At 39.5% G+C, this 13,472-nt stretch overlaps 2 protein-coding genes across 6 annotated transcripts; one reads left to right on the top strand and one right to left on the bottom strand.

Moving 5' to 3' along the window:
- Window positions 1-611: 611 nt before the first annotated feature.
- Window positions 612-6,415, bottom strand: LOC117737630. 2 transcript variants are annotated; one of them, XM_034543706.1, is made up of 9 exons: window positions 6,308-6,415; window positions 6,133-6,178; window positions 4,439-4,587; window positions 4,147-4,279; window positions 3,768-4,040; window positions 3,373-3,672; window positions 3,118-3,278; window positions 2,917-3,036; window positions 612-1,777 (listed from the first exon to the last, which is right to left on the bottom strand). In XM_034543706.1, exons 1-9 carry the CDS (start codon window positions 6,398-6,400, stop codon window positions 1,604-1,606), a joined length of 1,449 nt encoding a protein of 482 aa, XP_034399597.1. In that variant the 5' UTR covers window positions 6,401-6,415; the 3' UTR covers window positions 612-1,603. The 2 variants fall into 2 exon arrangements, with proteins under 2 accessions (XP_034399597.1, XP_034399598.1); XM_034543707.1 differs by having other exon boundaries at window positions 4,439-4,495; window positions 6,308-6,355.
- Window positions 6,264-13,127, top strand: LOC117737629. Of its 4 annotated transcripts, XM_034543703.1 has the most exons (12): window positions 6,264-6,483; window positions 6,837-7,044; window positions 7,382-7,439; window positions 8,685-8,699; window positions 8,779-8,909; window positions 8,987-9,122; window positions 9,546-9,830; window positions 10,016-10,354; window positions 10,451-10,632; window positions 11,777-11,878; window positions 11,994-12,092; window positions 12,172-13,127. In XM_034543703.1, the coding sequence occupies exons 3-12, from the start codon at window positions 7,388-7,390 to the stop codon at window positions 12,397-12,399; spliced, it is 1,569 nt and encodes a 522-aa protein (XP_034399594.1). In that variant the 5' UTR covers window positions 6,264-6,483; window positions 6,837-7,044; window positions 7,382-7,387; the 3' UTR covers window positions 12,400-13,127. The 4 variants fall into 4 exon arrangements, with proteins under 4 accessions (XP_034399594.1, XP_034399595.1, XP_034399593.1 ...); XM_034543704.1 differs by having other exon boundaries at window positions 6,264-7,044; XM_034543702.1 differs by lacking the exon at window positions 6,837-7,044.
- Window positions 13,128-13,472: the final 345 nt, after the last annotated feature.

Here is a 13,472-nt window from a genome sequence, read left to right on the forward strand (position 1 = left end):
TCCCTGATGCGTTTAGCGTGGACGTTTCCGACAGAATTAGAATGTTTCGAGTATCTAATTCTCACATGAACGCATTCTGGTATAGAGCAGACATCATTTGTAACTACTTATTGAAGGGGTATTACACCCATTTTACACATCTAATTGAGCATAATATAAAACTCACAGGAAATATTCAGTTGTAAGATTGTCTTCTCTAGCTTTCTCAAGTCTAATAAACCCCCTGATACCTGCAGTGTCACCGGGGTTATCTCGGACTGGGCTTGAGACCTAAGGTGCCTTCACACCTGTAGTTTGGTTAATTTGTTCTAGCTCATTGTTACATTTGAGTTATTTGGCCTTTAACATATAATGTCTCAACCATAAACAAGTTTAATTTAAAAGCTTACATCCAACAATAATGTAACTGTGAAAGGAGGTACTTTAATACAATTTGCTGCATACTTCAAAAACATAAAAGGTAAACGAGTGGAGATTGTTTTTGGATTATATTGTGGTGTCTATACTTTTACATTATTGCATTTTTATATGTTTCAATAATAAATGTTGTAGTTGCCATGGTACACTGATTCAAAAAGTGTGGCTGAGAGTAAATGTGATATTACATTGCATTCATTTGGTAGTGCAGCTAGGCAGTTTATTTTGTTTTCAAAAATAGGAGAACACTTCATTTAAAAAAAAAAAGTCAAAGTCAAAGTATAGTTACACATCTTTACATATAATGCAGACAAATATGTATTTGAAATATACCTTTTACATTAATTGCATGGCTTATGATCAAGGCAGTTTCTCAAAGCTATACAGCTTAATGGAAAACACTCCAGCTTACACAAAATGTATAAACATTCATAAAAGAATAGTGAGTGTTTTACAAAGCATAACACTAATATATCACATAGAATGTTTTAGAATGTTATGATAAAGGCCACACAGATAGGTTGATATGTATGGCTGAATTGGCCCATAAGTACAGCTGGTGAAAGTAGCTTTAATTGCTGTGTGGTGTTCTGATCTCCGTGCAGTCAGTTTGATGTCCTCACTCACTAAAATCTGCTACACAGTCACCATTGTAATATTCCTCTTATCTTTGTTATACTTTGCAGCAGGAGAAAGTGTACATTATGCATACCTTATATAACCTGAGTTTATTACTATTACAGTTCACACATATATCCTGATTATAGCTGTTCACCCTACACTAACTACAGTATGGAGCCAGAGGGAGTTAGCTTCATTCTTAAATTGATTTATGTCTTTGTATAACTCCTGCCCTCTACAGCTTAGTTATTAAGAGTTACTGAACTAGCCTCAAATTTATATGATCACATTGCATTTGTGTTTGGATTTATATTGCAAGAAAGAGAATACCCCACACTTAAACCTACGATAAGTCTGGTCCTGTGTGAACAAAGTGAGAAAGACATCCTGTTTCTCGACATGGTCCTTATCCTGTGTACGTCTCACCACGTCTTTGCAGATTTGCAGGAACTTAATTTTTCATGTGTGTTTTTATAACACAGTCTTATCAATGCCTGAAATGGCTGTTCCCACCAGTCACAAGTTCAATGCTGGATTCAACAATGCATCGCTTGAGTTGTGCTTGTTACAGAAAGTCTAGTTTATCTGAGGTATAAACATCACAGAAAGTTGATCCTGAACTGAGGGGGAGAGCAGAACGTAGTCCTTTCAGCTCAAACTTTGGCTCAGGGTCCGAGGAGAGCCAATCAGAGTTGAGTAAAGGATCTGGACCGACCCCCTGCCCTCCGAGAGGAGCAACCTGGAGAGAGAAGGGAAAAAAGAATAAAGAAAATGTGTGTTTTAATGAAACACACAATAAGCCTGATGAGTCAAAAATCTATCTAAGAATGACACGTGCCTCATTTGTTAAGCTAATAATCTACAATTCATGCATTTATGGTGGATTGTGTATGTTTGTGTGTAACTCAGACGGAGGGGGGTTCACATCTATATTCACTGGGTTGTACCCCTATAAGGTAAAACACATGCAAGTCAGAAAGAACATATTGCAGGAATCTCATAATGCTTTGGGGGATGGAAAGAAGAATAGTGTTTGCATGGATTCAATTTGTTATGCTGTGGGCTACAACTTGAGTTCTGAATTTTTCGCCCAGCTAATAAAGCTCAGCTTTAGTGTAGCAGCTTGTTTGTGTGCCATTATGTTTTTTACGTATTGTAAAACTTATTAAAAAACTTTGCAGTTACAAAAAGTTTCACAATGAATATATGAATGTGTGTATCATGTATGTGTGTATTGAAGGATAGGTTCACAATTAAAACTATAGTCTGGTGTTTATAAGAACTATGAAACATGTTTTACTAGCTTTAATTCATTCATCCTGGTCATACTGTCCAGCAAGAGTTCCCTTCTTCATGTGAAACCAATTTAAGCAATCGGCAACAAAATCTTCGTAGCTTACAATCTTGTTTTCTTATTTTCCACTGTCCAGGGAAATATAAGAAGGGAACTTGGTCCTTAAAAGGCAGTGACTTTGAAAGATAGCAACTTGATTTGATAAACTCAGACTCAGATATATGTTGGAATGTATTTGATTTGTATATGCAATGTATTTGGAATGACTCTGGATGTTGTCGCCCATTCATTTACATTATAATAACAACAAGAATGGACTTCTCAACGGGCAGTATGAACGGGAACAATTGTTACAGCAAGAAAACCGTTTTTCAAATACATGGGCATTTGAGTATTGTTTTAGACTTGGGCCAAATCAGTGGATCACACTGCAATAACTAACTTCCTGTTGATTTCAGAACACTTGCATGCGTGCCTACCTTTTACCTCACAGTGTTGGTCCGTCCACACCACCCACTACAACTCTCTCGTGACCTCCTGTGGAGGCGCACTTCCTAGTTTGAAAACCTTTGTGTAACACTTACCAATGGCTCCAGTGAGATAGTTGTATGTTCTCTAGAAACTAGGGAATTCCTTGCGTAATGAGTAGAGTGATTTGGAGCAGGTGCAGCAGAGTAACTCGGGCCCTCCGGTTGATTCATATTCTGCAATTGAACGGAGGATATCAATGTAAAAATAGCAATTCATAAAACAAACAGTTGGCCTAATTTTTAGCAGGTACTTACATGGTAATACACAGCAGGTGGGGCTGCAGTCTGAGGAGCAGACTCGGCCCTCTTAGAAGAGCTTTTTTTACAACAGCACTTCCTCACACAGCAACAGCAGGCAATCACAGCAAAGATAATCCCGACAATAATACCAACATAAACAAAGGTTGCAACAGAATCTGTAAGAGCAGAAGAACGGGGAGGGGGTTATGTTAATTTGAATCCTTAGTTCATATGTTTGTTTTTTGCTGTTAATAATGTGCTGTTGCTCACCCTGTTGTACCAACAAATGCACAGTCTGGGCCAGGTTGCCTTGTGGGTCCCTAAACTCAAAGGTGCCAGAGTCTGTTCTATCCACAGGGTCAATCACTAGGCCATCCTGCACGGCCAGCATCCTCCATGCAAAAGGTCCTGAGTACCATTCATCTATTGTGAGCAGCTTGCCTTCTCGCATCAATTGTTTTGTTTCCTTGTCTACCTCAGGTGTAAAAGCCACAGTCCACTGGGCAGCGCCCGGAGGATTTGGGATGAGGAGCCGCTCATTCGGCTTTGTAGTATAGGTTAATGTGTGCTCTGTGGGTGATAAAGAGTATATATAGTGTAAGAACAGTATATTAGATACACAGCAGTCTAAAACCTCACATGCAGATTCCTTTTCCTAACATCACCTCTGACTTCGAGCAGTATCCTAGACAGCAAAGTGTTGTCTTTTGCTCTGAAGTTGTAGTGGCCCATGTCTGCTTGAATGAGATTCTTAATCTCCCACTCATTACGCCTCATCTGCCCTCTGCCTCCATTATTGGTCTGAGGGTTGGTGCGATTCCACAAGACCGTTGACTGGCCCACATTGTGGAGGGGAGTGAACTCCAGGAATTCAGCCTTTCTAGGAACATTCCACGAGTATATTTTCCCGTAATACCGTATTGTTTTGGATACACAATCTGAAAAGGCAGAAAGACTTTTTTACTAAAGTAAAATAATAGTTTTCACAAAGGTTTACTGATGGAATAGAGCTTTTAAATATACACGATAGTGTAATATTCTTACCTTTAATTATCAGTTTGAGAACATTTTCATATTCATCATTGTTATTTGAGATGGAAAAAGTTCCGTTATCTTTTTCTGTCAAATCTGTGATTTGAACTGAGCCAATCTGGACTTTGAGGCGTGGGTGCTTTGGCTGAATCAGTAGACAACATAAATACAACATTTACTCAGTACAGAGAGTATATTCTGTTCATTCAAAAACGTGTTTGCTCTGACTTTTGTACTGTTTCAGATCTTGGATGTCCTGACGATACTGGTGAGAGTGTTAATTCAAACGCCAAAAGATGCTCACCTCCCCTTTATTCATCACTAGCTGTCTGGATCCCCCATTACTCGGAGTGAAGTACATCTGTCCATTGAAAAAAGGTGGTGTATAGAAACCTGATAAAGTCAAATCTCCGCCATAGCACTTTTCTCTGAGCGTAACATCGGAGGATGAACCTTCAATCAGAAAGATACAAGTGATATATGGAGGGAAAATTTAAATAAGTCAATTTCAAAACATCTGAGGACATGTAGATAACATACTTCAAGCTACTTCATTACATTTTAAACCACGGAAGGATTTGTGAATTATTTTATATATATATAAATGTAATAATAGCAGTAGATTCTTAGTAGTACTTAGGGAGTAGTATTCTTGCATGTTCTGTTTGTTCCAGTGGCTACAAAATAAACAATAAGATATCATAAAGTTGTTTGTCCTACAACTATAAATGGATGAAGAACTTCACATTTGACCTAAGAGACTAGTAATCTCTAATCTAATACAAGTTACATAAGTAACATTTTGATTTTAAATAATTCCACAGAATAAAAAATGAATCAAAATACACACTTGGTCCCACACTTGGAAGATGTCAAACATGAAACTAATCATGTCCTCTCATGTTCCTTCTTGGGGTGAAAGTGGCATCTCAGGATGTCCCTCAAAGACAATCAAGACATTCTGATGTTTCATTTCAAGTTGAGAGCCTGTCAAAATCTCCTCCATGAGCTGACTTCAAATCAGATTTTGACGGGCTCTCATTTTGAAATCAAACATCAGAATGTCTTGATTGTCTCTGAGGGACATCCTGAGATGGTCTACTATTCATCAGAAGTGGAATGATTTCATAACTATGGGTCATTCTTTTTTAAATATTATCTAAAGTTAGACATAAATTGCCTCGTGAACTGATTTGAAGTCAGCTCAGAAAAGAGATTTTGACGGGCTTTCACTTTTTGTAAATCAAACATCAGAATGTCCTGATTGGGCATCCTGAGATGGTCTACTATGCATCAGAAGTGGAATGAGTTCATAACTATGGGCCATTCCTTTTTAAATATTATCTAAAGTTAGACATAAATTGTCTCTTAAACTTATTTGAAGTCAGCTAAGGAGGAGATTTTGACGGGCTCTCATCTTGAAATGAAACATCAGAATGTCCTGATTGTCTCTGAGGGGCATCCTGAAATGGTCTACTGTGCATTAGAAGTGGAATTAGTTCATAACTATGTGTCATTAGTTTTTAACTATGCACCATTTCCTTCTAAATCTAGTCTGAAATTAGAGATACGTTTGCTCATGAATGTGATTTTCTATATCTTTTATTTTGAAATTCAAAATCAAAATGTCCCAATATTGGAAGAGTTACCTTTCTATTGTTTTCTATTCATCATTCATAACATTCATTATTAGTTTAATCTATTACTGTATCTGTATTTAAAGGCGTATTTCATCATATCATGTTCACCGGAAGTTTGCTCTTTTTTTTAAGTCAATTTGTACACGCTCGTACCGTAATGCATAGTATACACGTGTCGTGAAAAAAACCGTGCGGGCTGACTTGACTGTGTTTTTCGAAGTGGAGGCTGGCTTGACCGCAGTTTCATACTGAGTATGCCGAGACCTCGCAAAAAGAAAACAAAACAATGCATGTCAAGAGTTGCATGCCAAATAGATCAAACCTGTATCGCAGCATGTTTTTTTTAAATAATACTCACCACCGAACAAGACGCAGGCAACAGTCGCGTACAACAATAACATGTCCTGTAGAGAGAGGAGACGTTTACGAGACGTGTACACTTTTATTACGGTCACTACGTTTCCCTAAACGAGAAATTAGAGCACACAACTGAACATTGTGAACGACGTGCAGGCAAGAGGATGTCTACTCACTGTAAAGTAGTTTCCTTCTGTGTTATGGTCAAGTTTGCGTTTTAGAAGAAACCTGAACTGGGCGAGGCTTCCTTCACACTCTGTTTGCGTCATATTCTGCGCAATACGCAATCTGCGCACATACCGACTATCGAGAGGTTGTGGATTCGTCTGCACATGTTTTGGTGAAAAAAAATGTAGGTGAATGTATTTTGATTAATACAAATGTATTTTATAGAAATATATATTTTTAATAAAATATATATTTCTTGCAATACTTCCCTCTAAATTGAAGTGGAGTTCAAGTACTGTAAGTGGCATTGAATGGATACACTCAAGTTACGTATAGAACCTCCGATTATTACTTCAGTGCTATACAATTTCTCTGCAAAAGTAATAATACGTAGTAGTAATATAGTAATAGTCTAATACAAGTGAGCATGTGTGATTGTGTTTTTGTAAATTCGTGAGAACGTTTCAGATGTAATATTGTCACACAGCCCGTCAGGAGGATCCCACGTTGTAACTAGGAACTTTCTTACGCTACTAGCGCATTTATACCCAGGACCTGGCAAACATAACGAAACATGTGACGCATCTTGCGTAAGAGCTGCAGAGAATACAGCATACCATCGCCATAAATGAAAGAAGTGGACCAATGCCCATGCGCGCTCTGCAGAGGACGTTGTTATATATCCACATTGACATAATCATTCACAAATATCCAGCGGTGGATTTATTCTTCACACACCCTCCAGGTGAGTTCAGATGCGTCACAGACGACGTGATCATGTGTGTACGTTTATCAATAACTGGCGGCCGAATGGTCCGCTGCATCGCTGTAAATGTTGTCCATCGGCTGGGAAACATGTTGGACACCTGGGTGGACATCCAGCTAGCAGACAGGACGTCATGGATCACTGTGGCAATATTGATTTGAGCTATCTTTGGGTGTACGTATGCATCGCTCTGCAGAAACAACCACAGATGTCTTTGTTGATCGATGATGTGCCGCGGCTCGTTTTCAGAGGAGAGTGAATGACCATCTCCGTCCACTGTGCTTGTTGATAAAACAATCACGGTCTGTCTTTACAGGTGAAGATGTCCTCCCGTGTCCTGCTCACTGTCCTCTTTGCTCTTCCTCTGGCTCTGGGTAAATTCATGAATATCATTTAATTAGACACCCTCTGGGTTTCATGCCCTGCAAAATAACTGCTTAAATAATTGGCAACGGATCATTTCCTAATGCTTTATATATCATCTTTATAAGCCACTCCTAATAAGAAAACAATTTGCCAGGTCGTTGGTATAAAGCCTTTTTAAACCATCAACTGCGTGGTTTTCTCTATTTTGATAAGACGTAGTTTTCGCGTGCACATGTTAATGAAGTCATCAATAGAGAGTTACAGATGTATCACTTTCTAAGAAGCTGCCAGCTGGCATGTGCAATTATAAATGCAAATGCATGCAAGTCATCATTAAAGGGTTCTTAACATAAAATGTTAATTTGAGGTTAGAAAATTGATTAATGGTCCAGATTAACCCGTAGATCCGATTCAGGAAGGCAAAGGTCAAACAGCTCCATTTGATGGTCTGTATTTTCGTGGTATTCCAGATTTGTCAGCCTGTTGATTTTTTATCAACTCTATTGATTAACACTTGATGGCTTCTTTTGTTTAGTTTGTTTTGGGGAAATACATTGCTGTTTTGTTATGTAACTTAGTGTGCAACTGTGCAGATTTAAAGAACTAAAACATGTCACACTGGGGGAGGATAATCACCACAGCCTGGAAAACCCAACACATATTCTTATTATTGACTTAGAACAGATTAATACAGCATTAGAAGTAATACCAATGGTGATACCTTATTTGTAAAGCACTTACCTTAACCAAGTTACAAATTGCTTTACATGTAAGAGGAACAAGCTAACAATAAAGGCAAACAATGAGATCATAAAACACTGGGGATTGAAAATGTTAAAACGGGAAGAATATAAATGATGGAAAAGTAAAACTAGGTAAAATATGCATAAAAGCTTTCTTTTAAATTAATATTTTAAGATGTAGTCTAATCAGAGTATAGCATCTTTAATAAAACAAGGACAGCCTGATCATGTGTGTCAGATACCCGAAGGTCATTGGTGACCTTAACAAGAACTGACTCTATGCTATTGCGACCTCTAAAACCTGGCTGAAAATAATTCCATTATTCATTAAACGTCAGTTAAGTCATTCATTACTGCACAATTTATAAACCCATGACAAATCTAACTGTAAACTCTAATATAAAGTGGTACCATAACTTCCTCACTAATATTCCAATTGTATAAGTATATGTGAGGAGCAATGTGTTGGAGTAGGTGAATAATAATCACATTAATTCTGCTCTCCCACAGGATGGGTGGTACCAGGTGAGTCAAATGCGTCACACATCCTTCACCGACAAAACATATTCTCTGAAGAGGTTGCTGACTTTCTCTTCCACTACAGGTGAAAGAGAAGAAGCCCAGATGGTGTGTGCTGGGAGGGAATTCCGCTTGCCTGTGTACTCGACATCCAGAACGGTGACTTTCACACCAAACCCTGAGGGGCCGCGGCGCATCCTGCTAGACAAAACCATTGTGAGTGGAAGTGTGTTGATGCTTGTTGGATGTTTGTCTGTACCAGTTCCCAAAACCTATGTATTGTATGACTGCAGGTAAAGGACCGGCGGTTTGAGTGGACCAGAGATAAGATGCTCGTCCTGAGGGAAGTGACTCACAGTGATCAGGGACTTTATGCCATCAAACTGTTCTCTGGATTTACCTACGAGGCTGTTCGGTTGACTGTTTCAGGTACAAGAGTCTCCTTCTTTTCTGGAATCCAGCCCTGTGTTTTTATCACAACACATCAGCAATACAACCATTACGAAAAGTTTAGAGGGGCGACGTCTCTTTAGATGAAGACATCTGAAGATAAATGGCATCAAAGAGATACTGCTTTTTAGTAAGGGGTCACACGTTAACAACGTTCTAATCTGTTTTTGATGCAAAATCTCAATCTGAAAAGTAATCAGTAACTACAATGGTCAATGCAGTTGAGTAGAAAGTAACTTCTGAAATGTACAAAGTGGAAGTATTGCAACATACAAAAACTCAAGTATAGTACCTCACAATTGTATTTCAGAACAAAACATGATTAAATGTACTTAGATACTTTTAATACTGCTGATCATTCTCTGCCTCTCTCTCATCCCTCATTCCTTCGCCCTGCTTCAGAATGCATCAAGTCCTACCACAGAAACTATGGGGATAAATTTGAACACAACATCCCTGAAAATGGCTCCCTACTGGAGTTTTCTCCCCGCGGTGCTCCACCGGAGGCCATGCCCGTAGTTCTGTGGAACCGGACCGACCCTATGACCAGCAATGCAGGCCGGGGGCGGCTGCTGCGGGGAGGGAAGGTCTGGGTGGCCGAGAGAGTGACGCAAGCGGACCAAGGCAACTACACTGTGAGGGACAGCCAGGGGAAGGTCCTGTCCCGCAACACTCTCACTGTCCGCGGTGAGCAAAGATGGAAGATGACATGATGACTTTTAGGAAGATGACTAATGAATTTCTTTAACTTTAGGGTCCTGTCATCTATAACATTTATATTTTATCTTTCCCTTTCCACCTGACACCTTCTCATACCGTCACATTTCCTTCCTTCTGCACCCCTGTCTTTGTGTTCATAATCCTGGGTGCAGGCCACTCCTTCAATGTCACCCGCTTTACCAAGGAGTCTCTAAACCTGCCCCTCTTTCTTCCTGTCCCTCATGCCCACCTCATTTTTACCCCCACCCGATACCCTGACGAATCCTCCCTGGGCCCTTTTGACCCCAAACCCCCCCGTGGCCCAGTGCAGCTGATCCGCGAGGGCCATATAACGGACCACGACATGCGCTACAGAGGCCTCATCTCGCTGGGCCGAAGCGGCAGCATTAATGAGGTCATCATAGTGAGGCTGACTTCAAGGCATGACGGAGTGTATGAAATCAGAGATGTGGTTGGCAACCTGGTATCCTCCACCTGGTTGCAGGTGATCGGTGAGTGAATGCATGTCTTTAAATGTGTTTTATTTTTATTCTGAATTTCTTGTTTTCTCATTCTGATATATGCCTCTGTGTCTCTGCTCTCTCTAGAAAAAGGAGGCAGATGGCGAGCATTTCTCAAGTCCATCACTGTCCCTGCTGGCATGTTTGTGTCACTGATTGGTTTCATTCTGTTCATGAAGCGTTACCCAAACTGCAGCCTGTCACAGATCATCGCCGGCCTCAGAGCCAACCGCACGCCACCAGCCAACCCTCCGAGGGTTAACATCCAGGTGAGGAAATCAGGAGAACCTGGTTAGTGGCCCTGATGTTTGAGACAGCTCTGCAGGTGGATAATTAATATGAGGGCAAAACTTTTAGCCTCTCAAAATAAATCTGCTCTCTCTATTTTTATTATTTAGTAGGTTTAGTAAATATATGAAAGATCGCCCTCTAACACATTATTTTATTAAACTTGATCTCAGTATTTCAGACATTGCAGTTCTTCTTCAATACAGTTTCCCATTTTAACACGTCAGTACTTTGTGATTTGCAGCAGTCTCCATATTTTTCTGATATTAAATACATTTTAAAATATCAAAGACACCGAATACATTACCCCCCCCCCCCCCTCCCCTAAATAAATATACCAGTGTTTTCATGTAGGTTAGGGGAAAATAAGTAGTGTTGGTTATTAGATCATGTAAACCACGTGGGGAGTTCATATGAAACAGATTAAATAACCATATGGCATTAACAGCCATTAGAGGACTCCACTGCTTTATAAATCAAGGCTTGTGGAGCTTTACTGCATATGTGAATTAATCCATCTCTTTAAGAGTCCAAACTTTTTAAATCCATATCATAGACTGTATAGTCTATGATCCATATGTTGTAAGAAGAAGGCTTGAATGCCTGTCCATTGAAAATCCTTTATAAATTTGCCTAAATGTGGATCAAGCCTTCCGAGGTCTTGTTTTCGCCCAAATGCTTTGGTTTATTGAAGCAGACATACAACAAAAAAATACAGACAGGCGACATATTAAAGAATAAACCTAGATAAATGAATGTAGATGGAAATAGACAGTGCTCTCTTTCACCATCATCAAAACTATAGAGGGAATATCTATTGAAGGAACAATTTTTCACTCGCCCATTAGAGACCCACATACCTCAACAATCTACAACAAGGAGCAGCTGTTCATAAGTCTCCTGGTGGCCCATCTCCTTACTAAGTCACTTAATGTTCCTGTTTTCTTAATGTGTTACCCATGTGTAGATCATATAATGTGATATGATTGAAGGATTGAGGTATCACACCAAACAAAGCATGTAAGGTAGTTTCATAATATCAAGTCAGCTGTGAGCTATTCTCTGCCACCGTGTCATCAAATTGAGTAGCTGCACTGACTTTTACATGTGTGGTTGTCTCTGCAGGATTACAGCCAGTCCAGCCCTCAACCCTCAGGCTACTACAGTCACTCTCAACTGCCTGCAACACCAAGAAAATGTACCCCAAGAGCCAGTCCTACTCATCCTGTAAGTATAGACTCATAGACTGAATTAAATCAATTAACAGGTTTTGTGCCTTTGGTTAAAATTCTTCAATAGCATTTTGTACATGTACCATATGTGCTGCCGCTTATATTTCTAGGGTTACGGTCCAGTTGTGATAGAAACTCAGAGAGTAGAGAATCAGGAAGCACACGGATTGGCAGCAACAAGCTCACCTTGTCCGAGTTCAACCACTGAGGTAATACCACACTCCAGTTGTGAGTATTTGTAGATCAGACTAAAATATTTTGTAAACATGTGTCTTTATTCCTTCCTAGCGGGACACATCTCACCACAATGAGGAAGAGAGAAGGATTTCCTTTTCGGTGCCTGGGGCTTCAGACTGCCTCCACTCCTCTGAAGACTGTGTTCAATTTCAGATCAAAAAAGATGGAGATAAAGGCAGGACGAGTACATCACAAGGTTACTTTTCCACACTGCCACTAGACAGGGACACCTCTGAATCCTGCAGTGTTTACACTTCAGAGAAACTGAACTTCTTATAAAACCGAGAATTGGAGCTAAAGGCAGAAGAAATAACGCAAGGCATGGAGGAACTTCAGTTTTGGATTAGGAAGAGAAAGACCCCACCCGTGCCTTTTGCATCTTAGCCTAGTTTTAATGGTTCGGTAATTGCATGTCATTTTTTCATGTAACTTTTTTATGAAGCACGAGTTGAGCATTATCCTTCCTGTCTCATAGTACACATTTCTTGACACTGATGATGGTGCTCCTGAAATCTCCTGCTGTTACCTACCTCCAGACCCTCAGGACCAGTATGATCTGCACTGTATTTGCTGAGTGTTTGTATGAGTGTGTTTGTGATGTGATGTTGGGGGCTAAGTAGAAATAAGAGTTGTGATACAAAGGTTTGCAAAAGGGAATTTTAAAGTATTGTACAGTAATAGAGAGTTTGTTTATGTGTCATTCTCCATCCACCATGCTAACCATTTCTAAATGCAACAACAATTAATTATCATGTTCAATGTCTGCTCTGCAGTTCAGTGATTTTTGCAGTGATATTGTGTATTTACCCTCAAGGTAATTGTAGTAATAGCTTTGTGAATTGTTCCACCAAATATTGCAATAGGCTATTAATCTATGAACGTTGTATACAGGATAATATCTCATCACCAAATCTTTCTATTGACAAAAGAGATTGGACTGCTGCTTGTGATATTTACGGACGTTCAAAACGTCATCTGTTAAACAATAAATATATCTTTAACACACATTTTTAGATGATTTTTACTCCATCTAAATATGTGTTGGCTAAAAGAAAAGATGACATTATTCTTCTTCTTGATTAACCTGTGACTTGTTTTCATTAATTGTCAGTAATTGAAAATGTCAGGAAGTCAACACATGGCCATCAGCTCACAAAGCCCAAGGTTGCATGTTCAAATTGCAAAAACTACGATGTTGCTCTCATTTAAATAGAAACTGGAGGAAGCACGTCACACTCATAATTTAAACATATAATTGTCAAATGTGTCGTCATTTAATCATCTGTTCATCCACTCCCCATTTCAGCAGCACCAGTTATTGGTGCATTGGTGACAGCAGTGGTGTCTTTCCG

Source organism: Cyclopterus lumpus, chromosome 10, assembly GCF_009769545.1.
Source record: "Cyclopterus lumpus isolate fCycLum1 chromosome 10, fCycLum1.pri, whole genome shotgun sequence".
Lineage (NCBI taxonomy): Eukaryota > Metazoa > Chordata > Actinopteri > Perciformes > Cyclopteridae > Cyclopterus > Cyclopterus lumpus.

What these genes read in the sequence shown, in the direction of transcription:
- LOC117737630 (XM_034543706.1), bottom strand. Translation starts at nt 6,400, where the DNA reads ATGACGCAAACAGAGTGTGAAGGAAGCCTCGCCCAGTTCAGGTTTCTT. An exon ending in TGCCTGCGTCTTGTTCGGTG is followed by an intron (nt 4,588 to 6,132) that starts GTGAGTATTATT and finishes TTCTGATTGAAG; the next exon opens with GTTCATCCTCCGATGTTACG. An exon ending in GATACTGCTCGAAGTCAGAG is followed by an intron (nt 3,673 to 3,767) that starts GTGATGTTAGGA and finishes TATCACCCACAG; the next exon opens with AGCACACATTAACCTATACT.
- LOC117737629 (XM_034543704.1), top strand. Translation starts at nt 7,388, where the DNA reads ATGTCCTCCCGTGTCCTGCTCACTGTCCTCTTTGCTCTTCCTCTGGCT. An exon ending in TGTTCGGTTGACTGTTTCAG is followed by an intron (nt 9,123 to 9,545) that starts GTACAAGAGTCT and finishes GCCCTGCTTCAG; the next exon opens with AATGCATCAAGTCCTACCAC. An exon ending in GTCCGAGTTCAACCACTGAG is followed by an intron (nt 12,093 to 12,171) that starts GTAATACCACAC and finishes ATTCCTTCCTAG; the next exon opens with CGGGACACATCTCACCACAA.